Raw genomic sequence first — 27,067 nt, 5'->3', positions numbered from 1 at the left:
GGTGTCCCCTGTCCAGCCCACAACTCTGGGAGCCCCCAGCAGCCCCTGCCTGGGAAGTACAGGTGGTCAAAGAGGGCAGGAAACAGTGGCAAAACCAGCATCATCTCACAGGGAAGAGCCAGGCTTCCGGCATGTCGTCGGGGGGTTCTCCTCCACCGGAGAAAACCGTCCCTGACAACAGTCATCTGATGGAAGACAGTGAGGGTGAAGCTGCCAGAGGCCCCCCAGCCCACGCTGGCCCCCTGCCTCTCCACAGGGTCCGCGGTGAGACTCACAGGAGATGGGGCTGTCCTGCTTACAGCCAGGAGGGGGCGTGGAAGAACCAGCCTCGTCCTTGATGGCCTGCAGCAGGAGCTGGGAAGGAGATGAGTGCCCTGAGGCTGGGAGGTCCCACTGCAGGGCTGGCTCCGCAGGGGAAGGCTGCCCTTGGCTGTCACCCACTTCCTGGCCTGAAGTGTACCTCGTACTTCTTCAAGAAGCCAGCGTTGGCACTGGCTGCCCTCTTGGCACAAGCCTGCATGAATTTCATCACAGAGATGGGCCAGGACCTCGTTGAGGGGTTGAAGAGGGAGAAGGCAGTCAAGGTTCCCCAGCTCCCCATTCTAGTCTGCTCGGCTCTGCCCACGAACAGGAGCAGGGAGCCTGCCTGTGGGAGGCACAGGGAAGCTGGGACTTACTCAGAGACGTTGGGGGGCGCTTCCAGAATCTTGTTCAGTAGGCAGCTGTGCAGGAAGATGTACTGGCTCTGCCAGGGGGAGGGGCATCAGGCTGCTCCGCGAGAAACGAGGGGGACCTGCAGGGAGATTTTCCAGGCCCTGACCAGCAAGGCAGGGATGGGGTAGGAGGGAAGAGGGAGCCACTGAGAAACCTTCCCTCCACCGTCCCATGGTGTCAACGCTGACAGGGTCCTGTGCCACCTTCCCTTTCACAGAATAGGAAGCACAGCCCAGATAGGATGGTGATGTTTTTGAAACCCTCTCCCCAGGGTCTTCTGTGTGCCCCATGAGCTCTCTTTCCTGGTCCCTCCTGTAGTCCCGTGGCCACCCACTTCCCTCCCACTCCTTCAGGGTCCCAGCTGCCCGGCCCAGCCTGTGAGGCTCTCACCGGGGCCTGGATCATGAGGGGCCGGTGCATCCGGGGTGCACACACAGCACGGAACGTGCCTACCACCTGCTCCTCCTCCAGCTGCTGCAGCAGCCTCGACAGGGCCACAAAGGTGCCCGTCCGGCTCATGCCCACACTGCAGGGGCAGCCCCTGAGGAGCTGAATGGGCGAAGGGGCTGCCCATGTCCCCAGATCTCCCCACAGTCCAAGAGCTCCCCATATCCCCAGGCCAGGCAGGGGGCTCTCCACCCTACGCACACACCTGCCCTCACCTGCAGTGCACCAGGATGGGTCCCATGCCTTGGGTGGCCCTTGCATGCTCCTGTACCAGCTCCATAAAGGCGGGCAGGGAGCTGGGGGCCTCGAGCATGCTGTGGTTGGGCCAGGTGGTGAACCATAGTTGCTTCACCCTCTGCTGCTGTTGCTGGGCAACCTGAGAAGGGGGTGGGAAGGGGGCAAGGAGGCAGAGGGGCCCTGTTGCTGTTCCTTATCTTCCTAACTCCAGGCTCCTGTGCCACAGACCTCAAGCTTTCTTCCCCAGCTGCCCAAGGGCAGGGGTGATGTAGACCAACTGTTCCTTGAGGGTGGCAGTTATGTCTCCCCCCTCAGGATGCTTTCTGAGCCCTGGGGTCCTTCTCTAGCTTCCTGGGTAACCTCTGCATATAGAGGGTGCCGGGCAGAGGAGTGATTCAGGTCCCTGGCTTTCCTGCCCCAGGAGTACACAACCTGGGAAGGCAGATGGACACAGGGGGCATGGGGTGAGGCAGGAACCCTGAGCTGGCACGGGGGAGGTCAGGAACCATCATGTCTCCCCTGCTTTTCCTTTCCCTCACTGTGTGGCCTCAGATAAGCCCTTAACCTTCTCTGTGCCTCCCTGCCCCTTCCAAACACACACTTCCCTGGGGGTGGCTGAGTGCTTGTGGTCCTCAGAAAGAGAGGGCTCCAGGGACCCAGGAGGTGAGGCAACCATCTCAGGGATCTCAGCTCTAAAGCCTGTCCCACCTGCTCATCCTCAGGGCACGCATGTGCTGCAGCTGGAATTCCCGCTTGGTCCACTCATCCTCAGGCTCCTTGGCCAGGAGGTGGATGGTGATGTGACCACGGATGACCAGGGTAGAGTCCGCCGGCCAGTAATGCTCACACAGCACCTGGGGCCAGAGGGTTGGAGAGGGGAAGGGCGGCTGTGGGTCCAGCCCTGTCACTGCTGCCCCCCGCTTTACCCAGTCCCACCCTTCCCCACCCACCTTTCTGGTCCCTGCCACTCTGCTGGGATTCTGCTCTTTGTAATGACCCAGCTCCAAGGCTCCCTCCTCCAGGAGCCACTTTCCCTCGCCTGGGATCCGGCAGCCTTGCCCTCAGACCTCTCATGACCCTCAGGATTCTGAGTCAGCTGCTAAGCTCCTGTGCCAAACAAAACAGGACAGCCCTTATTCAGCAGCCATTGGCCCTGGGCTCACTGCTCCAGCAAGAGGACAGACTCGGCAGCCTCTCTGTGTGTCCCACGGCCCTGCATCTGCCAGGCTTATCAAAAGGAACGATCCATGATGGTACCTTTGACACCAGCCCTGGGCAGTCCCTACCCCTTGGTGCCTTCTCTGCCCAGAGCAAGAAGCCCGTAGAAACTAAGCCAAGCTGGGAGCTTACACACCTGGTTCCTCCCACTGCCTCCCCATCCCAGGGACGACCCCATCCTGGGTCTGAGTGGGAGGTGGTTCCACCACCCTCCAGGCCTGATTGGCCTCACTCCAGTCTGCCCCGCCTTCCCTGTGGGAAGATGCCAATGGGACCATTCCCACAAGGAGAACGTGCGCCACCTAGTGGCCTTTTCAGGAGACTGCAAGGCGCACTCACCCTCCCATCCTTCATGCCGACAGTCAGCATGACGATGACGCGGACCTGCAGCTCCCACACTAGCCGCCAGAAGTCCTCCGGCATTTTCCTGAGAGGCCCCTGAGGGGCAATGAATTCCTGTGGGTGGATGGGTGTAGCCCTGGGGTGTAGGGGACAGAGGTCAGGAACATGTTAACGGGCGATGCTTGGTGTGAAGCACACAGCAGATTTCCAACATTCCACCTCCAGGAGTGAGGATGCCGTGCACACACCTGCATGTGTGCAAACACACGAACACATGTGCACCCAGAATGCAAACCAGGAGGGCTGACTTCAGAGACACCACCCCATCCCTGTCCCGCCCCAAAGGGACAAGAAAAACCCCAATGAACACAACAAGATACTGACATGCATTAAACAGCCCACCTAGGTCACCCTCTTCACCCACCCAGAGGCGCCTTCCTAAAACCAAACTGCGTTTCTTCCATGCTCAAAAATCTTCTATGGCTCCCCGTTACCCACCAAAGCCCTGAGCCTAACAATCAAGCCCTCCTTCATTCAGCCCCAGGCTATCTTTCCCATTACATCTCCCACCACCCAGCACTTCCCCATTCCCTCACCCCTATGCACTATTCCCCCTCCCACACACACACACTGCCTGAACGTTACTGCCTGGCTGTTCTCTGGCTGCTCCTTCCGGTCAACAGAATGTCCTTCCCTCTCTCATCACTTAACAAAATGTTACTCATCCTTCAATAAATCAAATGTCCCCTCCTCTGGGAAGCCTTTCTTGATTCCTCAGGTGGAGGAAATTTCTCCTTCCTCCATGTGCCCTGAGTACAGTGTTTTTTCCGCTATTACAGCCCTTGTCACAATGTGTGAATGTCACGCATGTGCCCATGTGCTCCTCTGAAGATGGGAAATGTGGCTAACTCAGCTCTGCCTCCTGCAGGCCCAGCACAGAGCCCAGCACACAGTAGGCCCTTGCTAGACACCTGCTGGACTGAACTCATGAAGCCCAAGCTGGTGATCTCCTAGAGAGCTGCTACAGCTAATGAAGGCCAGTGTGGCCTGCAAACCAGTCCATCTCCTGAGCAGATCCCAGATCCCACGGACAGCCTCGCTGGTGGCCCTTACTGGGACGAAGTTGGCGTTGATGTAGTCAGAGTGAGGCTCTCCGTCCAGCCAGGTCAGCCTGACCCTGGAGTGGTCATCTGCAGAGAGTGAAAGCTGTACATTCAGGGCTGGGCACATGAAGCCCCCCGCCCCCATGCCAAGCCCTAGCCCTCTGCCATGCCTTCTCTCCTGTCCCCAGCACTCACAGGGTAGCACATGTGGGTAACGGTTCTTGGTGGTGTTGGCACCACCAGCCCAGCCTCCAGTGTGGGCTGCTCCTTGCCCACTTCCTTCAGCTCCTGCAGGGATCAAAGGCAGGCACTGGTTGCTGAAGTAGACCCATCTCACCCCATGCCAGGAGAGGGGCAATAGGGGCAAGTGTGCAACCGGGAGTTCCTCCAGACCTTCAGACAGGTCCCAGTCTTTCCTCCTCTGAGCCCAAGGGTGGTAGAGGCCTTACCTCGAATTCCAAAAAGAGAGCCTGGTGCGCGTGGGCACTCTTGGCCTCCTGGCTCTGCCTGAAGCTGTGGATAGGGATGGGCCAGTGGGTCCACCTGGTGGGAGGGGGAGAGGGTAGCCTTCCAGCCTTAGGTTTGCAGAGTCCTGCCCTGCCCTCCCCTGGGTGACAGGTACAGAGCAGGGGACCTCAGTCCTGGCGGCACAACCTGATCACCTGAGGGCCTGTTGGAAACGCAGATCCTGAACTGCACCCTGGGTGTGGAACAGTGTGCATATCCAGCAAGCTCCTCCAACGCCCAGCCTGGGCTGCAAACCACCAACGTGGAAGAACAGAGAAGGGGCAGGGGACATGTATGCATGTGCACACACACACACACGCGTGAGTCTCATAGATTCCCTCCCCAGGTCCTGAGGAGGGCTCCTGTGCACAGCCAGTGCTCAGTTAATGTCAGCCCCGGGCTATCTTTCCCATTACATCTCCCACCACCCAGCACCTCCCCACTCCCTCACCCCACGCACCCCCGACCCCTACAGGAGGTTGGCATGAGGGAAAGACCTATGGCCTGATACCATCTACACGGTTAGTCAGGGAGAAGGTGGGAACTGGAGAACGTGTGTGTGATGGTTAATTTTGTGTCAACTGGGTTGGGTCACAGTGCTCAGAAGGTTGGTCAAACATTATTCTGGATGTTTCCATGAAGGTGTTTTTTGTATGAGATTAACATTTGAAGTGGCTGGCTGAGTAAACTCTAATGTGGCTGGGCCTCATTTAATCAGTCGAAGGCTTTCATAGACTGACCTTCTCTGAGCAAGAAGGAATCCCGGCAGCAGGCTGCCTCCAGATGCTTCCCTGAGCCTTTGGCCTGCTGGCCTACCCCAGATTCCTGGACTCACCAAGTCACCACAATCACATGAGCCACCTCCTCAACATCTCTCTCTTCCTTCCCCCCCCATCTCCCCCACCTTCCGTCCTCTCTCTCCCTGCTCGCCTCTCTCCTCTCTCCACACACACACACCCTGTTGGTTCTGTTTCTCTGGAAAGCCCTGACTTATGTATGAGTGCATTTGGAGGAGGAAGGGGGTACGTGGGCAGAGAGGAGTGGGGAGCGAGAGGTCCAGGCATTGAAAAGGTATTTGGGGAGGTATGGTGGCTGAAGAAGAATGCGGGTCTGGCAGAGCCTTGCAACCCCCTGACTGGGACACAGTCACAGCAGAGTGAGGGCCAGGGGAGCTTCAGCAGTGCCACCACGGTCCCCACAAGGCAGAGAGGCACAGGAAAATGCGCTCACCACAGGTTGTAAGCTGTCAGCTCTTGGGAAAATGGATTCTTCCCATTTTCTTGGGGCACATGGGGGCACATGGGAGGCAGCCCCAGGGGCAGGGAGCTGGCCCACTCTGGTCACGAAGTTCTCCCCAGCCCCCAGCCTTCCCTCCCACTCACCTCTGCCCCTTCACCCTCCTCCAGCACAGCACAGATGGTGAGGACACAGCCCGCCATGAGGCCCTCCACTACCGGCAGGGGCACTGCTGCGGGGGGGACACTGGCCCGGGGCTCCGCGGAGAGAAGGGAAGAGTGGAACATAGCCTTGTCCCACAAACCCTGGGGGTCATGCCAAGCTTTCCTAGGCCTGAGACCCTCTGGGTGAAGGGTACAGTGACAAACCCCCTCTACCCTAGTAGTCCCAGATATCAAACTGAGGCCAGACATGGCTGCCTCTGGGGAACATCTGGATGGGAACTGGGAACACCCAGCAACCCCTCCCTGACCGCAGCTCCTCAGGATGCCCCAAAGACCCCACTCCCTTCCCTGACACCATCAAAAGAAAAGAAAGCTGGTAGAGGCCTGGTTTCCTGGACTTTCTAGAACTGCACTGTCCTTATACAGTAGCTACCAAACATTTGAGATATGGCAATTCCAACGTATGATTTGCTGTAAATGTAAAATACACACCAGATTTCAAAGACATAGTAAGAAAGAAAAGAATGTAAAATATCTCATTAGAAGTGTTTTTGGCCGGCCACAGTGGCTCACGCGTATAATCCCAACACTGGGAGGCTAAGGCAGGTAGATCACTTGAGGTCAGGAGTTCAAGACCAGCCTGGCCAACACGGTGAAACTCTGTCTCTACTAAAAATACAAAACTTAGCTGGGTGTGGTGGTGGGTGCCTGTAATTCCAGCTACTTAGGAGGCAGAGGCAGGAGAATCACTTGAACCTGGGAGGAAGAGGTTGCAGTGAGCCGAGATCACGCCACTGCATTCCAGCCTGGGCAACAGAGGACTCTGTCTCCAAAAAAAAAAAAAAAAAAAAAAAAAAAAGTGTTTTTAATGGGTCACATGTTGATATTTTAGATATTTTGGTTTAAACAAAATGTCACTAAAATTAATTTCACCTGTTTTTTTACCTTTTTAATGTAGTTTTAAAAAGACATTTTAAATTACTTATGTGGCTTGCCTTACATTTCTATTGGACAGGGCTGTTCCAGAGCCCCGATGGCCTGGGAGCATCCAGGTATAGAGGGGCAGAGCGGGAAGGCAGCGTGAGTGTGGACAGCAGCCGACCACTGCAATGCCTCAGACTCTCCTGCCTGCACTCTCAGCTCGCCCAGGCCAAGTCTGCTGCTAAGAGCACTTTTGTCACTGGCTCTGGGTCTACCCACTCTGCTAGGCAGGACATGTTATCCCAGTAGTCTAAGTTCAGTCCTTCCTGCTACTGGTTGGTGATGAGCCACACAAGAGGGTTCCCAGTTCTCCTCCCCATCTCCAGGGTCCAGCTGGAGCCCATGCCCAGTGCCCACCCTACCTAAGAAGGCTGAGAAGGAGTTAATGGTCTCAGGAGGGCCACACCTGGTAAAGGCTGCAACGCTGAGCTTGGGCAGAGAAACAGGACCTTCTGCTGGGGAAGGGCAGGCAAATAAGGTGAAGCCCCTCCCAGCAATCTGGGTCACGAGCACTAGACACTCAGACAGCAAGTGCTCCCTGGAAGGGGTGTCCGAGGAAGAGAAGAGACAGTTATGGGTTCTTAGTTTCCATTTCTGGTTGGGCCAGTAAAGCCCCTTCCTCACCCCTCGTCTGCTTATCACTAGAGACAGAAACTAAACACCATGGCCTCAGGCTCCTAAAAGTCTAAAACAAAACAGAACAGAGCAATAACAAAATAAGGCAGGTTGGACAAGCTTGGCAGAGGTGAAATATCATGCTATCTGCCATCTTACAGCAAACCCCATCTTCCTTGCCTGAGAGTAAGAGGAAGCTCTAGAAATAGGTACCTGAGCCTGGCACCCCTGTAATCCCAGCACTTTAGGAAGCCGAGGCAGGCAGATTACCTGAGGTCAGGAGCTGGAGACCAGCCTAGCCAACATGGTGAAACCCTGTCTCTACTAAAAATACAAAAATCAGCCAGGCATGATGACTGTGGTCCCAGCTAGTCCGGAGGTTGAGGCAGGAGAATCGCTTGAACCTGAGAGGCAGAGGTTGCAGTGAGCCGAGATCAGCCACTGCACTCCAGCCGGGGGGACAGAATAAGACTTTCTCAAAAAAGAGAAAGAAAAAGAAAAACACAGGTACATGGATATCCTGGGAACTGCCCTGGCAAGCTGAAACAATATACTCCACTTTCCTTTTTGAAAAAAGAACCACATAACAGATAGATGTTCGGGTTTTTGCCTTGTCTGACAGGAAGCTCAGTCAAAATAACTCTATTGGCCTTAATGGACCATCACATGCATTCTGTTTATAAGTCAATCCAGATCTCTTGTTTCTTTACAAACCACAAATGAAACTTACAAGTTTCATCACTCCCTTCAGCCTTAGCGCTCACCTATACTGGGAACCTGGCTTGAGCTGCCCATTGCACATCTGTTTGGTGTGGCCACAGTCCTCTGTACCCACAGGCACTGTCCAGGATCTCAGCACAGCCCAGGGCTCCGGGTAGAAGGGATTGGGGAGCAGGACGGCGAGGTAGGAGTCATGTCCTCTGTAGTAGCGGTCACGCCACGTGTGGTTGATGGCTTCCCCGGAAGGCTGAGGCACTGAGAGAGGAGTGCGGAACGGGCAGCACAGGGTGGGCAGTGGGGCCGAGGCCTCTCTTCCTGCCACAGAGGGGCTGCCTATCTCTCTAGTGGGTACCCACCAATCACATTAGCACTCTCCTCCAGAACGCTCTGGTCCTCCTTCCTGCTCCGAGACTGACACCAGCTTCACATACTTCATCTTACCAGTCTCGGTCCCCATCTTACCCCACCGCCGTCACCTACTCCGTGCCACGGCTAGGGTCTCCCCATCCCCTCCTGGGCCCAGTACTCATGTGACATGTTGATGGTGGCAATAATGCGGTACCACTGGATCTGCCCGACATCCTTGCCTAATATACCCTGCGGGATCATCACTCCCATTTCTGTCCCAGGCTCCAGCTCAGGGGCTGGGGCTAACGCTGGTGGATGCCAGGCTGGGGATGGAGAGGAGAGTGAGGACCTGACTGGGTGCCTAGCAACGCATCTTCAAGGGCAGGGACCATACCTTCATAGCCCCAGTGCCCCTCAGTGCCTGGGGCTAAATAACCAAGGCTGGGTGCAGTGGCTCACGCCTGTAATCCCAACACTTTGGGCTAAGGGATATAATTAAATAAGGACTAGAAGGTTCCCAGGCTAGGGTACCAGGACACGAGGCTCAAAACTATGGTATCAAACTAGATCAGGGCCAGAGAAAAGGGCTGGGCCCTGGGGAACAGAGAAAAACTCAAGCAGCCAGGACCTGAGGAGTGACATCCCCAGGAAGACATGGAACTGTGGGAGCATGTCTTCCCCACAGAGAAGCTGCCTACCCTCAGCAGAAGTGGAGCACACCAGAGTGACCCCCGACTCCACAGACCGTTCCTGCCCAGCACTGCGAGGCTGAGGTGATAGGAAGTGGCAGGCACCAGGCTGGGCAACAGGACTGCATTTTTGGAGGTGTCAGCCTGGAACACGCTGACATTGACATGAATGCCCATGAGGTGGGCATTCCCTCCTGCCGCCAGCTGCTCTGCCACCACCACATAGGTGCCCACCAGCGGTCCGCAGCAGGCACCGTCCAGTTCAGGGCCAGGAAGGTGGCCTCAGGCTGGCACTGCACATCCTCCACAGGGCCAGGCTCTGTGGGAATCAAAAGGCTCTGCGTTGGGTGGGGGTCAGTGCACTCCCCATAAGCAGGGCTTCTGGGTGAAGCGCTCTCGAAATCTGCAGGCACAGAGGGACTGGGCATTTATGCCCATGGAAAGGGATCTCGGCCAGGCGGAAAAACATCTCCTTTGGACATGACTGCCCACCTAGAGAAGTGTAAGGGGCATAACCCAGAGCAGAGTGGGTGCAGCATCCATCTGGAGAGAGCAGTGGCTCAGAGTCGAGCAGGCAGTGGGCTGCCCACCTGGATCGGACCTGCATCTCCGGGCACCTTCGTCCTCCCACTGCTAACGTCAGCATACCAACAAGCAGCACCACGCGGTGAGTGGACGCCTGCAGCGGCCCCGCCTGGCACAGCACTGACAGGGAGAGGTTGCATCCAGGTGTGAGGCCCCTCAGGATGAGGCGAGCTTGACCTGGCACCGGGGGTGCTCCCAGGAGAGGTGCCCCACCTCTGAGAGTTGGGATCCCCTTCCTTCTCCGAGACTGTGTGCCCTCAAGGGGCTGCTGACCCAGGCCAGGCTGACCACAGTGGTGCTTGCATGCCTGGACACCAACAATTCACTGGGTGGGCGCAGGGCTACAGAGGGAGGGCAAGAGGGAGGGAGAACAGTCAGCCAGGCCACCAGCCCCAGTCCCCAGAGTCCCATGCTTGATGCCATGGGCCTGTTGACCCCTGCAGGGCCCTGGGGTGTGGCGATGGAAAATGGGCTAAAGGGGGCGCCACTGAGGGAAGACCCAGGGCTCTCCGAGGCAGCCTTGCTCACCTCTCCTGCATCTCTGCCTTCCCCATGCCTCACGGGTCCAGCCAGAGGTGTTGGCTGCTACAGTGTGGAGGGTCCCAGCCTGCATGACAACCTCCACCTCGTACTTTGTGCCTAGAGTCAGACTCAAAAAGCTTGTGCTGGCCACCTTGGCTCCCACAGCGCTGGTGCTTGCCTGGGTGCCTGCCTGGTACAGGGTCACCTGGTAGCTGTCTCGGCCCCTGGAGGCATGAACCCAGGATGCCCAGAGCTGGGTGGGACCTTCACTCGTCACATTTACCAGAGGAGGGGCAAGCAGGCCTGCGAGGAGAGCAAGATATGGAGGGTGTGGAGAAAAGGGGGAAAAGATCTACACTAAATCTCTGGCTCCCCCTCCCCAAACATCCCCAGTTTCTCCCTCCATCCTTGGTCCTATCAATAAACACCCAGGAGCTGGAGACACCATTTCAGGGCATCCAGTGAGCCCAGGATTCCACTGGAAAGCAGGGCCCGCCACTGACCCCAGGCAGCAGAGTCCAGGCTAAGCCTGAGTTGAAGAGATGAACTAATCACTTACTCTCACCACACTCCCACCGCTCTCAAGGCAGAGCTAGGCTGGGCAGCATGAGTGTTAAACCATGTCCCTTCTCCCAGCCCCTGCACAAAGTAGCTTTTAAAGACCCTTATGGCCGGGTGCGGTGGCTCATGCCTGTAATCCCAGCACTTTGGGAGGTCTAGGCAGGTGGATCATCTGAGGTCAGGAGCTTGAGACCAGCCTGGCCAACATGGTGAAACCTGTCTCTACTGAAAATACAAAAATTAGCTGGGCATGGTGGTGGGCGCCTGTAATCCCAGATACTCGGGAGGCTGAGGCAGGAGAATTGCTTGAAACCAGAGGCAGAGGTTGCAGTGAGCCGAGATCGTGCCACTACACTCCAGCCTCCTGGGCAACAGAGTAAAACTCCAGTTCAAAAAAAAAAAAAAAAAAAAAACAGACCCTTACGTGCAGCCAGGTGTAGTGGCTCATGCCTATAATCCCAGCACCTTGGGAGGCCGAGGCAGGTGGATCACTTGAGGTCAGGAGTTCGAGACCAGCCTGGCCAGTGTGGCGAAACCCCAACTCTACTAAAAATACAAAACTTTGCTGCGCATGGTGGCACGGGCCTGTAATCCCAGCTAATCCAGAGGCTGAGGCAGGAAAATGACTTGAACCTGGAAGGCAGAGGTTGCAGTGAGTTGAGATCACACCACTGCACTCCAGCTTGGTAGACAGAGGGAGACTCTGTTTCAAAAAACAGACCCTTACGAGGATGAACAGGCAGGTATCTGGAGGTCCGGGCAGCATCCCTCCACCCCCAGAGCTTGAACTCACCTGAACTCAGGAGCCACACAAGCCTGGCCCAAAAGTCAACACTTCTTTATAAATGGGGACACTGAGGCTCAGAGGGCCCAGGTTTGCTCTAGGGGCTGAGTCCCAGCTAGAACCCAGGTCTCCTGACTCCCAGGGTGACCTCTTTCCAGCTCCCTCCCAGTCTTTACTCCAGGCAGGATCCAGACAACAGTGACAGGGGCTGGAGGAGGCTGGGAGGGGAGACCCAGGGCAGGGGTGGAAGGAGCCACCACATTGGAGACAGATGCGCTGAGGGTGGGGAGGTCCATCTGTCCCTCAGCTCCACCAAGGGCTCCCCAGGCAGAAACGGCAGGAGGACTCAGGCCACATGGGAGGGGCTTCCCAACCCAACTCTACGGGCCCCCAGGGCTTCCGGGGAGGAGAAAACCTCCCAATGTGTCCTGCACTTCAGTAAAGGCAAGGAGCATGGAGCTGGTCTCACTGCCTGCTTGAATCCCAACTCCCCACTGTGCGGAGGAACCTGGCGCAAGTTATTTTCTGTTTCTCTGCCTCAGTTTCCTCATCTGTGAAATGGAGAAAACCACAGTAACTACTTCCTAGGTTTGGTGTTATGAGACTTAATGAGGGCACACAGGTAGAAGACCTGGCTGAGTGCCCAGTAAATGTTAGCCATTGCTGTTATGATCTTTTTTTTTTTCTTTTTTTTGAGAGGGGGTCTCACTCTGTCACCCAGGCTGGAGGGCAGTGGTGCGATCTTGGCTCTGCAACCTCTGCCTCAAGCTAATTTTTGTATTTTTAGTAGAGACAGGGTTTTACCATGTTGGCCAGGCTGGTCTCAAACTTCTGACCTCAAGTGACCCACCCGCCTTGGCCTCCCAAAGTGCTGGGATTACAGGCGTGAGCCACCGCGCCCGGCCTTGCTATTGTTATGATTAACCACTCGTGGCCCACTATCACTCACCTCCCTACTGCCAGCCTTGAGAGGGCATGAAGAATGTCATGCCCAGGGCCACTATACAAGTCAGCAAACCCCTTCTAAGAAGGGTCTGCCCACCTTCTAGAAGGCCTAAAGGGCCAGGGCCCTGGGGGAGTCCCAGTGAGGGGAGCGGGGTTACCTGGTGCCTAGGGACTGAGGGAACAACCCTAAGCTGGTACATGCCCCACCATCAGCCCAGCTGCCTGCCTGAAGACCACAGAGGCCAAGGGGACATGCAGCTCCCTGGGAATCCAAGGAGCACGGTAGGGGAGGGCCATCAGAGGGCACTCACATGTCCAGCCTGTGGCGTTGGTGCTGCTGCTCGGATCCGGCCCCTGCAGGGTGGCCAGCTGCACCAGGAACTCGGTGCCCGGAGACAGCTAGGCCCAGGAGAAGTTCTGGACCTCTGCAGCCAGAGTCTCCTCCCTTTCCAGAGTCAGAGGCCTCAGGCTATAAAGCTGCACCTGGAAGTCCTCCCTCCCCACTGATGGGGGACTCCAGGAAGCCCTCAGGGCAGGAGGCTGGATGGCAAGGTTCAGGCTCAAGTTGGCAGGAGGAGCAGGGACTGGAGGAAGGAAGAAATAGATGTGGAGTCACCCGAATCCCCTGCCTCTCCCTCCATGAGCTACACCCATCTCCTCAGTCCCCAGGCAAGCTCCCAGCACTCCCCACCTAAAACCCCCGCTTCCACAGGGCTCAAAGGCCACCCTCCTTTTCTTCTCAGGAAACCCTCTTAGACAGATGCTTGCCCAGACACCTGCTGCCCCGCTTCCTCCCTGTCTGCCCTTTGAGGGCATGGTGCCAACCCTCACACCTCTTAGGGCCCCAGTCTCCAGCTCACCTGCTGACGTTCAGTTCCGGTTCAGTCTGTCTCTGGCCTGTGGACCTTGGTGCACGCTTAGCCTCCTGCTAAGGTCCTCTCCACCCATCCTCCCCAGCCCCAGCAGATGCCCCTGGGCAGGACCCCACCCTGTCCCCCACCAGCTTGCTCTCACTCAGCTCACTCTTCTCTGGGAAACTTCCTCTGACTTTTTAAGCAGATGTCCCTTCTGTGAGTCCTAAAAGATTAGACTGAACCACATAAAATTCCTGAGACGCAGCCATTTGAACCAATAGGAATGGAGTTTCATAGAGTTCAAGCTAATACATTATGCACATTCCAATTAGTGCATTAACAGGTATTATGATATATAAAGTAAGCCATCTGCTTACTCGTCTTCCTGAGGCACTGAGGACTATTCATCATTTTGGCCTCAGCAACTGGTTTCATGCCAAGAAAATAAGAGTCATTCATTAAATAATTGTGGGATGGATGGATGGATGGTGGATGGATAGATGGTGGGTATATAGCTAACCAGATGGAAGGAGGTAGAAATTGCTTGCAGATAGATTCATGAAAGGTCTCATCTTGTACTCATGGCCTTCTGAGTCAAGAATATGGCACACAAGGCCGGGTACAGTAGCTCATGCCTGTAATCCCAGCACTTTGGGAGGCCGAAGTGGGCAGATCATGAGGCCAGGAGTTCAAGACCAGCCTGGCCAACATGCCGAAACCCCGTCTCTACTAAAAATACAAAAATTAGCCAGGCGTGGTAGCAGGCACCTGTAACCCCAGCTACCTGGGAGGCTGAGGCAGAAGAACTGCTTGAACCCTGGAGGTGGAGGTTGCAGTGAGCCAAGATCACGCCACTGCACTCCAGCCTGGGTGACAGAGCAAGACTCCATCTTGGGAAAAAAAATAAATAAATGGCACACAGTTCAGCCACAGTGGCTCACGCCTGTAATCCCAGCACTTTGGGAGGCCAAGGTGAACAGACTGTTTGAGGTCAGAAGTTCAAGACCAGCCTAGCCAACATGGTGAAACTCCATCTCTACTAAAAAAATAAAATAAAATAAAAATACAAAAATTAGCCAGGCAAGGTGGCAGGCACCTGTAATTCCAGCTACTCAGGAGGTTGAGGCAGGAGAATCACTTGAACTCAGGGGTTGAAGGTTACAATGTGCTGAGATCCCGCCACTGCACTCCAGCCTGGGTGACACAGCGAGATTCATCTCAAAAAAAGAAGAAAAAAAAAAGAATATGGCACATAGAAGTGCAGAGTAGAGGATGCCAGTCCCCCAGTCCACCACCTGGGGCTGGCCTCCCATAGGCTGCAGCCAGGAACTCACAAGTACAGATGTGGATCTTCTGAATGCTGGAGTTAAGGTTCCCCGCCCAGGCCCACACTGACACGGCACAGCAGGAGCTGGGCACCAGACTCCTCAAAGTCAGGCTGGAGTTGTCCGGGCCCAAGTCAACAAGACTGCCTGGTGACTTCTGGCTGCCCTCCTAGTGCCAAGCGACCCTGTAGCCTTCCCGCTGTCCTGGTGCTGGGGCCCAGTCAATGGCCAGGTCAGAGGAGCCGCCCCTGCTGATAACCTCGAGTAACTGTGGTGCCACGGGACCTGAAGAGAAAGGCAATTTGGTGAGGGGTCCATATACCGCCTGCAGCCCTTTGGTGCCCCCTGCCCAGCTCTTCTGAGCCTCTCCCCTGCTCTGACCTCCCTCCCCTGGCAAGGCCTTCCAGCTGCAGGGCCAGGGAACACAGTGCCTGGTACTCACTTGTGTGGCCCGTGAGGCTCTGGGTGATGATTCCCAGAGATGAGGCAATGTCCACACAGTAGCGGGCCCCAGGCACCAGCCCATAGAAGGTGATGTGGGTGGCACCAGGTGGCACAGAGATGTTTCCAAGGAGGCCCAGGTTTCCCTCCATGTAGAGCAGGGCCCGTTTCCTGGGCTCCTTGGAGGCCTCCAGCCCATCCAGCTGCAGCTTGGCATCACTGCCTTGTCTGGACTGGGCTGCAGAATCTGGAGGCAAGACAGGCCCCGGAGAGTGAGGCCCCACCTGCCTCTGGACGCAGATGCCCCTGGGCAGGATCCTTCCCTGCTCCCCACCAGCAGGGACTCACCATCCAGCCAGGCACTGGCCTGGGTCCAGGCACCATAGGGCCCCGCTGGGACCTTCAGATCCAGAGCATAGTGCCCAGTGGGCAGGGGCCCTGGGAATGTGACATTGTAGGCTTCAGGACCCACAGTGATATTCTTCTCCACTGGCCCACTTAACTTCAGCAAGAAGCCATCCAGGGCACCTGGCCCTCCCTGCCTGCTTGCCCAGAGCTTGGTGGGCAGGGGAGTCAATACCAGGTCGAGGGGGGCAGAGGGATCTGTGAAGAAGACAAAGAAATATGTGCAGGAAGACCTAAACACTGGAGGGGAGAAATCCCACGGGTTCTGTGCTGGCTTCTTTCTCTATGCACTGGGCCATGCCTTGTCCCAGTATTAGCAGCCACCACTTGCCACATTCTGAATGAACACCGGGATCTGGCTGCTACCATCTGGCCATGGAACACCGGGATCTGGCTGCTACCATCTGGCCAGAAATATACACATCAAGTGATTAAATGTGCACCTGCCAGCATGGTTCTGCACACTACATGTAGAAACTAACACAGAAAGAGGGTAAACACTTGTCCAGAGATGCATAGCCAGTGGGTGGCAGAAACAAAACTCAGAACATGGCAGTCTGGTTTGTCTGCCCTTAACCACTGCACAATGGGGCTTCTCTAAGTAAAAACTCAGTGAAGCCATGGCAAAGCCAACATGGGCTCTGCAGGCATCCAACCCAGGTTCAGGTCAGCTCACCCACGCACGGGCTACGTGGGAAATGCTGGGTTTCCTCTCTCTGAACCTTAGCTCCCTCTGCCATAAAATGGGGTATGACTTACATAGGGCTGTTCTGAGGATTCAGTGAAACCATACTCAGAAGGTGCTTAGCACAGGCTGGGCGCAGTGGTGCACGCCTGTAATCCCAGCACTTTGGGAGGCCGAGGCGGGCAGATCACGAGGTCAAGAGAATGAGACCATCCTGGCTAACATGGTGAAACCTCATCTCTACTAAAAATACAAAAATTAGCAACACATGGTGGCGCGCACCTGTAATCCCAGCTACTTGGGAGGCTGAGGCAGGAGAATCGCTTGAACCCGGGAGGCAGAGGTTGCAGTGAACTGAGATTACACCACCGCACTCCAGCCTGGCAACAGAGCGAGACTTCATCTCAAAAAACAAAAACAAAACAAAACAAAACAAAAACAGAAAGTGCTTAGCACAGAGTCCAGCACACAGAAGGGTTCTATTGACAACTACTGTCACCACCATCATCCCCTCAGATAGGTGCCCACCACCAGCCAACTGGAGGTGCACTCCCTCTGAGCCTCCAAAGACGCCACCTCCCCTGCCAGTTGCATCCTGCCTACTTGGCCCACGAAGAAGAGATGGGAAGTCTCGGCTGTGTCTCCTTTACCCCAAAAGGCACTCCCAGGTCCACTCTGTGGCATTGGGCCCCACTGCCTAATAGGGCCCAGCAGCAACACTGAATGTCAGCTCATGGGGGGTGCCCGGAGACAGGTGAAGGAATGTGTGATGGGAGACTCCCCGTCTGACTACTGCAGTCAGGTTGGTGCCACCTAGGAGGTCTATAAGCACCACGTGGAGCCAGGCAGCCCCCCTTGGGCTTGCAAGGCCCTGGTACCCAGGGTATGCAGCACCAGGTGATCTAGAGACACAGGGGCTGGAGGAAGGATGGAGAGAACAAAGTCAGGCTCAAGAAAGACCCCTGGAGCAGGATGCTTGCAGGGACCCTGGCACTAGGGAGCACAAAAGCCCAGGCACACAGGGACACAGCCGCCGATGAGGCACCGGACTTTCTACCATTCCCACCACTCCCAGATTGGCTGCCACCTGGGGCCTTGCCCAAGTGCCCACCTTACCTGTCCACTGATGGAGGCTGGTTTTTGCTTGGAGGTTGCTAGCCTAGGTGTTAACTTCCAAAATACACTCACTACCTGGCAAAAGGTCTCCAAAATTGTAGGACAGGGTGCCCGGGGGCATGGAGATATTATGTGCCAATGTCTGGGATTCTAGGTGCTAGAGGAGAAAGCGATCGCCATCCTGCTCCCCGGGGGCTTCACCCCATGAGGCCTCCAGGCTGGATGGGCTTCCGGGGCTGTGGAGCTGCAGTCCATGGACAGTTGGCGGGGCTGCATCAGAGGGAGAGAGAGACACCAAGGTCAGTGCCACAGGGGCATCACCCCTCTGCCGGTAGTGCTCCTAAATGGATCACTGTACTAGACGTGGTCTACAGAGAAGTTGCCCTCCCTGCCAGCTCTCCAGGGCAGTCACCTCCTGCTCCAACCCCAGGCAACACCCCCACCCCCTCAGCCTGTAGGCCTTATACCAGTGCGAGCAGCGAGGGTGACAGTGACATTCTGCCCACAGGGTCGCAGGGGAGTCACTTCCAGCTGGTAGCGACTCCCTGGCACCAGATCCTGGAACTCAAAGCTGGATGCTTTGGTGTGGGCCTGGAGCTGCTGCCCTTCAGGAGAGCTGAGGGGGCTCAGACGTGTGAGGCAGAGGGCATGGATGAAGCCGCCTGGTTCCGGGACTGCCCAACTCAGAAAGAGGCTAGTAGGTCTCCCCTGGCTGGTGATGTTCATGTTCAGGTGTGGGCCTGGGGAAAAGGAGATGCTTTCAGAACCCACTAATAGCCTTTCTGCCTTAAAGAAGAATGGAAGGCCAAAAAAAAAAAGAAAAAGAAAAAGAAAAAGCCAGGGTAGAGGCAGGGTCTGGTGTGGAAAAATTGGCCCTACACCCCTGACTCTTCACCCCCAGAACTCTCTCCCCCGCTGAAGACACCTACCTGCACTCTCCCTGCATGGACTCCTTTCCAGGGAGGGGCATGCTTCCTCCTGCAGGAAGAAAGGGAACAGAGCTCGGGGGAGATGGACAGAGGCCTCTGGAAAGGCTACTGGGGTGGTGGGGCAGGGCCAGGATCCAAGAGAAAACTCTGTTGCTCTGTCTGACAGCCCCACACACAGCCAAGGGGCATCTCCCAGAGGCATGCCCACGGCGCATCTGTTCTCCAGGCAGGCTGAAGCAATCTGTTCTCGCTCGCTGTGCCACATGCTGGCCCTGGTGGAAAGGGAGCAGACTCTCCTCGCCTAATGCAGACCAGCTGTGGGGCCCCGAAGAGGGCTGGGAGGCCTGGACGTGCCCTGGAGAGTGGGGACCCCACCCGCTGGCCTGTCCCCCATGCCCACCTTACCTCTGCCGAAAAACCCCGGAGCCAGAGCAGGGCAGCAAACAGGATTGGGGGCCTCATCCCGATAGCTACAGAGTAAAGTTGGGAGGCAGCAAGGGGAGGAGCCAGTCCCCTGGCCCACTTGCCTTGCTGGCTAGCAGGCAAGCAGGCAGGCGGGCATGAGTGGGAAGAGCAGAGTTTCAAGCACAAGCAGGCAGCAGGCAGCAGGCAGCAAAAGCAAGGGGCTGCCTCTTACTCCCAGAGTCTGACCCCCCATCTCTCCAGCCTTGGCAAGGCTCTTGAAGGGAGAGAGGAGGAGACTGGCTCCAGGCCCAGAAGGTGGAAGGGGATTGTGACTCTCAGGCTGCAGACAAGTCCATCTCTTCCTGATGCTATAGCAGGACAAGCTGCAGACAAAACTCCTCAGACACCAGATTAAAGAAGGAAGAGGTTTATTTGGCTGGGAGTGTCAGCAGACTTGCGTCTTAAGAGCCGAGCTCCCTGAAAAAGAAATTCTTGGCCTTTTTGAAGGCTCACAACTCTAAGGAGTCCGCGTGAAAGGGTCATGATAAATTGAGCAAGCGTGGGGAACGTGACTGGGGGCTACATGCATCAGCTAACAGAACAGAAAGTTTTGCAACGCTTTTTTATACAATGTCTGGAATTTACAGATAACACAAGTAGTTTAGGTCAGGGGTTGATATTATTATTACTTTTTTAATTCCTAGGGCCGGTGGTGGTTCCAAGGTTGTCTGGCTATTTATCTTACTTCTGTTTCTTTCCAACTTTTTGCTTTCTCTCTTTCCTCCTGTCTTGTGAACTAGGCAAGGTGGGGGGAGGAGGACAGCAGGAGTAGTAGTGGTCTCCTTCCTTAACGCCTCCCCTACCTCTAGCCCACTTCCAGCCCTCAGCTCTCCAGGGAGGAAAGGGTCCTGTGCTCTTGAGGAAGACCCAGAGGAGAGGTGGTTTTGCAAATGGACACATTTGCAGCTGGCTCTCCCACTCCTTGGCCCTGGAGGAGGGGCACAGTGTCTGCCGACTCCATCACCAAATGCGAGATAGATAGTGTTTCCAGGGGTGTGTATGGTCTTGGTGACATCATGTGGATGTGTGTTCCTGTGTCCTAGGTGGACGGCCAGCTGAGTGTGTGTCTCCTCTTGTATATCCATGAGGTACCATCCTCTTGTGGACAGAAGCACATCCTTTGGCTCCTGAGTCACAGCAATTGTAGATCTAGAGCCCATCTGGCCCTTGGGCCTCCTCTGGTCGCACCTCATCACTGCCAGATGAGGAAGGTGATAACCAGAGAGGCGAAGAGCCCAAGTTTGTGAACAGAAAAGCTGGGCTTGAACCTGGGACTTCAGACTCCATAAAACAGAGATGGCGGACCCTGCTCCAAACCTCCCAAATTGGGGTCCTCTCAGCTGGGAATCCTCTGAGGAGCAATTCAGGTACCTGAGACTTTTGCTTGCCTTCCCCCACTTCCTCTCCCCAGATCAGCAGCGTCTGTCCTGGTTCCCCTGGCCCCTCCCAACCTCCACCTGGCTTTGGGCACTGCTGGAACCCAGGAAAGCCTGCCTGAGGCCTGGCCTCAAAGATAAAGAAGTTGGAGCTTTGCTTTACTCCTGACTACAACCCGAGTCACCCTGAGCTGCTCACCCAGGTGCTCCCACCCACAGACAACTGAGGATGAGGAGGGAGAACAGAAGAAAAGGCTTTGGGCCCTGGGAGTGAAGCCTGGGACTTAGAACAAACTCAGGAAGTGGGGAGAGGGGATGTGCGGAAAACACACGGGTAGGGAAGTCTGAACACCAAGGCAGCCTCTGTGGTAGCTGGATTCTCCTGGGCCTGCCACGGCAGGGAGGACAAGCCTGCCCCAGCTCAGCCCGGCTGCCTGCTCAGGCCACAGCCAGGGGCTGCTTGCCCCTCCCCCGCTCCACCCAGCCCCAAACCTCAGAGCCGCCCACCCGGCCCCTGGATGGGGGACTGGAAACTCAGCACTGCAGACTCAGGAGATTTTCCAGGCTGTGTGTGCGCCTGCGCACATGTGCTCTTTTGAAAGGCGGGGGCGGGGGGCGGGGGAAGGTTGCAACCAGGGAAACTGATGTGAAAGGGAAGAGGTCCCAGGTCCCAGTGTGACCAAGAGGTGGGGGAAACAACGGACCGTCTCATCCCATCCTCATCCCACTTCACCTGGGGACATCTCACTTTGTTCTTTCTGGTAGCCTTGATCAGCAACCAAAAAGGGGAGAGTGGGGTGGAGGCGCCCTAATTCGGAACCTAAGGAGAAAAGAGCACAGGACACAGGTCTAGGTAAATGCAGGGTATGTCAGAACCTGCCCAAAGGTCCCCACAACAAAGAGGCCTGCGGGGCCCAGCACAGACTCCATAGCTAGTCCTTTGGACAGAGCCTTGAGGAGGCACCTGGCCTTAAGAGGCACAGCCACCAGTCCCCAGCGCAGCCTAGGGCACCGGGAGACAGGGCCCCTAGAGGTTCAGATAAATAAGCAGCAGCCAGCTGGGCACGGTGGCTCATGCCTGTAATCCCAGCACTTTGGGAGGCTGAGGTGGGCAGATCACGAGGTCAGGAGATCAAGACCGTCCTGGCCAAATGGTGAAACCCCGTCTCTGCTAAAAATACAAAAATTAGCTGGGCGTGGCGGTGCGTGCCTGTAATCCCAGCTACTCGAGAGGCAGGAGAATCACTAGAACCACGGAGTTGGAGGTTGCAGCGAGCCGAGATGGCGCCACTGCACTCCAGCCTGGTGACAGAGACTCCATCTCAAAAAAACAAAATAAAATAAATAAGCAGCAGCCTCCCCAGCCCAAACCTCTCCATTCAGCAAAAGAAAAGGTACCGCAAGGGCTGTGTCTCCTCCCCAGCAACCACCCCCAGACAAACCCACATCCTCTCCCTAGAGAACCCCTGGGGATCCCCCCACTACCCTGAGGTCTCAGGGCACCTTACTGATTCCTTCTGGAGAGAGCCAGCCAGGAGGCAGAGGAGAGGGCAAGGGGCAGGAGAGGGCAAGGGGCAGGAGTCCTGGCTCCCAAATGTGAACTGGCCTGGCCTACAGCTGTCCCAGGCAGCGCTCTTCCGGCCCCTCCCTGCTCTCCCACAGCCTGAAGCCAGGCCTTGGGCAGCCCCCACACTGGAGGAAGATAATCACCGGGCAGCAGAGGGGTGGGGTGACTCAGGACAGCCAGACCGCCCACTCCCCCTGCTGCCTATACTATGGGGAAGGTGGCCAGGGAGTGGGGGAAGGCCTAGTTCCCCTGACCAGGTCATGGGAGAGCAGGGGAGGGGCTGGTCACGTGTGGATTGACACTGTGCATGTGCATTTGTGCAAATGTGGGCCATGAGGGTGTACACATCTGTCTTGATGGACGCATGAGTGGGTGTCCAGGGACAACACAGGGAGGGAGGGAGACGGGAGCCCCTGGGAAGAAAAGGCCACATTGTAGAATAGATGTCCATTTGGCTGGCTCTGGGCTTGGGAGAGAGGGAGGGACTCTTCTACCCTAAAACCTTCCTGCCAGGGTCCTGACTTCCAGCAACGGGCAAAGAACCAGGTACTTTCCTGGATCTCCTGGCAAGATGGCCCTGGCATCCCAGTACCGAGCAGGGCTGGATTGCTGGTCCTCCCAGCCAGGGGTAAGGGTATGGGATGTTCCCCTTCACCCAAAAGGTAGCAGGAGGTCCTAGCTGGCCCGGCACAGGGGTGCAGCTTTGAGACAGGGGCGCAGTTGTCACTCTGGTCAGCCCGGACCCATCCCATACCCCTGACAGCACTTCCCTGCCCCACTCACCGTGTCTCCCCTGCTGTCTCCCTGCTTCCTCTGGGATGAGGCCTCCCAGATCCAGTTCTCGGTGTTTCTGTCTCCCCCACACAAACAGGAACAAGCCTGGGCCTGTAAAGTTGGGGCAGAACAAGCTGGCTCAGGCTGACCTAGGATTTTGGGGGCGGGAAGGATGGAGGAGCAGCCACCCAGGATCCTAGTGCTTCTCCAGAGAGGAGCCGAGGAGGGCAGCTAGGAAGGGGGCAGAGCAGGTGGAGTGTGCAGGACCCAGGAGTCCTGGCCCCCAGCAGCTCTCTCCCCAGGATCCTCCTCTTGGATAATTAGAGGGTGGCAGCCTTTGCCTCTGGGAGCCAACTGCGCCCCAGCAAGGAGCTCCCTACTCCCTAGGGGCTGGCAAGGAGCAAAGACTTTTGAGAATTCTAGATGTAATGGCCGCCTTTCCCCTGGGCAGGGGGCTTCTGACACTTGGGGCAGGGAGCTGCAGCTCATAGCCCTGGAACTGGGAATCACTAGAGGGGGAAACAAGAGAGTCAAAACGTGCGTGGCCAGAGCTTGGGAGGGCTGAGGGCACCCACCACAGCCTCAGATGGGACAAGGCTGATTCTCAGGATGCGTCATGCCCTGCACCAGTCCCTCCCCAGCCTAGCCTGGTGGCTTGGGACACCCCTCTCTGTCCTCCCTGGTGTGGACTCTGTCCCACCCAGGATGCTGGGAGACCCCTGGGAGTGACTCCTTCCTGAACTTCCTCGGTGCTCTGGTGGAAGCGCCCCAGCAACCCTGCTTCGGGGAGAAAGTCAGCAATGAGGAGGAAGAGGGAGGCTGGCGAGAGATGAGACCTGGCAGCTGTGACCTCCTCACCCTGTGCTGCTCCCAGGCCCACTTCCCCAGCCAGCTCCTCCCAGCTTCTCGCTCCTCTGGCTACTGACTCCCAACCTCTCCTCCAGGAGCAGAGCACTCCATGGGCTGACAAGGAAGGTGCTATGATCATCCCCCAATGGAGGAAGGAAGCTGAGGAGGAGACTGAGACTCAGCAATTTGCCCAAGGTCACACAGTTAATAAGCTACGTTTAGACTCATTATGCACAGATCTTTCTGATTTCCAACGATTACTATACTTTCTCTGGAGTCGAGGGTGGCTAGAACCTAAATCTCAACCCAGGAACACAAATCAATTCGAGTGATGGAAGTTTGACAGCTGCTGGGACCTTTCGGCCCCAGGGGTGGGAAGGTTCTGGAGGGGAGAGGGAGTCACTCCCAGGAGCCTCCCAGCAGCCCAGATGGAACGGAATCCACTCCAGAGAGGGCAGAAAGGGGTGTTCCAAGTCACCAGGCCAGGCTGGGGAGGGGGTGGTGCAGGGCGGCGACGCATGTCTTGTCCCATCTGAGGTTGCAGTCGGCACCCTCAGCCCGCATGAGCTCTGGCCACACACCTCCATGGATGTCCAGGCATCCCTAAGCACAGGAGAAGAAGGAGTGGGCAGGAGCCAAGGAGTGACTGTCCCCTCTACCCCACACCCACCCAGAGGGAACGGGGGATCCTTGAGAGGTCTTGCCTAATGCTCAGCCACTACCCCCACCTGCCCCCAACTAACTTCCCCATCTCCTGGCTCCCAGCTTCCTTGCTGTGAAGCTCAGCTTCCAACTGTACAGCCCTAGGCCTCGGTCTGTGGGGGCAAGGGGTAGGCTCACAGCCAACAGGGCTCAGACCCTGGAAACTTGGGGGGACCAGGCAGACCTGTGTGGGGAGGGCTTTGCCGCTTCCTCCTCCCACCCCTGTGGTGTCCTAGCTTCCTGTTCTTGATAACAATCAGCACAGGCCCAGAGCCGGGCCCTCTTTCCAACCCCCACCTGCCCCCTCCTGTGTCCCCAGGGCCCCCACTACCCACTAGTGGAAACACTGACTGGTGTAGGGGGTGAGTCTCCAGGTCACTGCCCGCAAGCATGTTAGGGATTCCCAGGTTCCTGCTCCCCTCCACTCTCTCCTGAGCACAGGGGCCAACCCATTTCCCAGCCCTAATTGGCCTCCTCCTCAGGGAAACCCACCCATTCTGGAGAGGAGCGCAGGCTGCAGGGAAGGAGGCGCCAAGATCAGCTGGCCATGGAGGGGCTCAAAAAAGAGCCAGCCCCTGTCCCTACTGCCCAGAGCAAGGGCGGGTGCTGGGAGGCCTTCTGAGCCTCTGAGAGCCGTTCTTGTTCTCCATCTCAACCCTCCTCCCCAAGGGGCCAGCAGAAGGCCAGCCCCCTCCCGACCACCCCCTCCGGCGTGCCTACCCCCTGTGCCTAGGGTACCTCATTTCTTTTTTGCTGTCACCGTTTGACAGCTGAATCAGGGAAGTGGGAGGAAGAAAGAGGACGTGGATTGCGCGTGTTGGGGGCCGGGAAGGGAAGGGCGTTTGAAATGTTACAAGGTAAAAGGAGGCCTGCAGCAAGCATGAACCGGCTGGGCTGCTGGCCCGCAAGGAGCCTGCCAAGGCCAGGCAGGGGCAGTGGGCAGAGGAGTCTTGGACTTGGGGGCCACCCTTCAGGTCCCAGGCATCCAGGCACCCCAGCAGCGAAGAGAACATGGGAGTCCCCTGGTGTGAGGGCCAGAGACTGTCCACTGTAAGTCTTCTAAGTAGATGTCAGGGCTCTGGGAGGAGGCCTGCAGGGGGCTGGGGGCCCAGGGGAAGCCCCTCAGACTCCCTCCCACAAGTGGACTCTGCTGTTTCCTGCTGGGCTGGCCTACACTCAGGCCGCGGGCTGTGGAGAGCTGGGCCGTGGCACAGGGCGTGGAGACGACCTTTTTGGCCTGGCCCCAGGCCTTTCCTTCACATTGTGAGGCGTGGATTCTTGCCTCCTCTTTTTCCCCACCCCGAGTCTGTGCCACATCTGCTCTGGGAAGATGTGGTCTGTGCTTGGCCATGAATTCCCAAGGCTTGAAGCAGCAAGGGCTTTGAGGGAGAGGACTGTGAGGCAGAAGCAGTGAAGCAGAAATAAGCCTCCGGCCAAGGTCAGGTTGAGCAGGAGAGCCTTGGGTTCTTTGTGGGACAGCACAGAGCTGGGGGTCAGGCGAGCTGTGCCCAGCAAGTAGGCAGTGGCTGGATGTGACAAAGACCCAGAGGAGAAACACAGCAGGAGGGGAGAGGGTCTGGAAGCTGGGGAAAGCAGGATGGTCGGGAAGGCCTGGCCCCTCACCCATTCCCAGGGAACAGGGCCTTGGGCCCCAGAAGGGCACAGGTGGGAGGCAGCCGACCCCTGGTGGCAGCGGCAGCAGGCACAGGAGGGCAGAATGCAGCTGGGGTGTGCGTGGGTGGCAGCAAGGAGGGGCGGAGGGAGGAAGCTGGCTTCCTGGAGACTTCTCAGCCCTCAAAGACAGACCGACAGACAGACAGACAGCTGGCAAGAGGCAGCCTGGGGGCCACAGCTGCTTCAGTAAGTATCTGAAGCGGGGACTGGGAGTCCTGTGGCCCTGGGGGGTGCGAGCTCCAGGGATATAAGAGGGCATCTCCAGGAGGGAGTGCGGGAGAGCGAGTGGGGCGCTCCAATGCCTGGCTGGGGAATGGGTGCTCACAGACCTGCTGTCCCCAAGATGGGGGTGAGCAGGGAAACCACAGGGAGCTGCAAGGAGAGCAAAGGCTGAAGGGACCCTTTCTGCTGCCAGAGACCCTTGCTCTACCACCCACACCTGTGCCCGGCCCACTCTGTCCCCTCACCTCCATCCCTGCCGCCTTGGTGACTCAACAGCCCCGCCACCTCGCCCACTGTGACCCTGGCTCTGGGAGATAGGGACTGCCCCCAAGAGGAGATGGTCCCACCACCTCCATGCCCCCTGTCTTGCCCCCAGCTGTCGCCTCACCATGCGCTGTCGCTCAAGGGCTTGGTGAGGCCATTTCCTGTGACGGTTACAGAGGCGGGAGACGGGGGATGGGCAGGAGGAGGAAGGAAACACCTCCAGCCTACCTCCCTGGACAGAGACCCCAGAAGCCAGAAATGGACTTGGGAGTGGAACAGCAGCAGTTAGGAGAGGACCCTGCAGGGGTCCAGGAGCCCGCCTGCTTGGCTGCCCAATCAGCTCCAACACTGCTGGAGGCCTCCATTCTCTGTTCAGAAGGCCCACTGGTTAGCTCAGAGATGGCTTCTGCACGCTTTCTCCCTTCTGTCCTAGAGAACACATGTTTTCCGTTTCCTCCCTTGCCTTCTCCCACTTGGACCCGCTCAGAGCCCTGTGTACTCTGGTGTGTGGCCTCTCTCCCCTCTCTCTTTTCCTCCTTCTGGATTCTTTCCTATCTTCATCCACAGTCTCTACCCTTTATCTTGCCGTTACTCTGACCCCAGACTGCCTTCTGCCCTGGGTCCCGCCAAATAGATCCTGTCCTTCCCTTAGTGAAAATGAGACTACCTCTTGGGAAGCAGAAGACGCCCCAGTGAAAATA

General features: G+C 56.9%; 1 protein-coding gene and 1 pseudogene across 14 annotated transcripts in view; one reads left to right on the top strand and one right to left on the bottom strand.

Moving 5' to 3' along the window:
* Positions 1-5: 5 nt before the first annotated feature.
* Positions 6-26,334, bottom strand: LOC111522834 (annotated as a pseudogene). The gene is made up of 26 exons (XR_002725348.3): positions 24,945-26,334; positions 24,086-24,107; positions 22,665-22,766; positions 18,474-18,522; positions 18,012-18,284; positions 17,545-17,814; positions 17,089-17,345; positions 15,687-15,941; positions 15,340-15,585; positions 14,907-15,182; positions 13,030-13,302; positions 10,468-10,731; positions 9,970-10,247; positions 9,331-9,640; positions 8,815-8,955; positions 8,323-8,539; positions 7,315-7,373; positions 5,965-6,066; positions 5,799-5,847; positions 4,511-4,604; positions 4,257-4,349; positions 4,072-4,148; positions 2,956-3,094; positions 2,107-2,252; positions 1,377-1,537; positions 6-793 (listed from the first exon to the last, which is right to left on the bottom strand). The product of XR_002725348.3 is annotated as a receptor-type tyrosine-protein phosphatase V-like (transcript).
* Positions 25,498-27,067, top strand: part of PTPN7 (protein tyrosine phosphatase non-receptor type 7) — a 14,544-nt gene continuing 12,974 nt past the window's right edge. For 4 of the 13 annotated variants that reach the window (XM_023187086.3, XM_023187085.3, XM_023187084.3 and 1 more), the window contains exon 1: positions 25,506-26,066. In XM_023187086.3, coding sequence (XP_023042854.1) covers positions 25,804-26,066 — 263 coding nt within the window. In that variant the 5' untranslated portion in view covers positions 25,506-25,803. Of the gene's footprint in view, positions 26,067-27,067 lie in introns of all 13 variants that reach the window. The other 9 variants (XR_002725347.3, XR_002725346.3, XR_002725345.3 and 6 more) reach the window with 7 other exon arrangements.

This window comes from Piliocolobus tephrosceles, chromosome 1, assembly GCF_002776525.5.
Source record: "Piliocolobus tephrosceles isolate RC106 chromosome 1, ASM277652v3, whole genome shotgun sequence".
Lineage (NCBI taxonomy): Eukaryota > Metazoa > Chordata > Mammalia > Primates > Cercopithecidae > Piliocolobus > Piliocolobus tephrosceles.
This window is presented reverse-complemented; position numbering and strand designations above follow the sequence as displayed.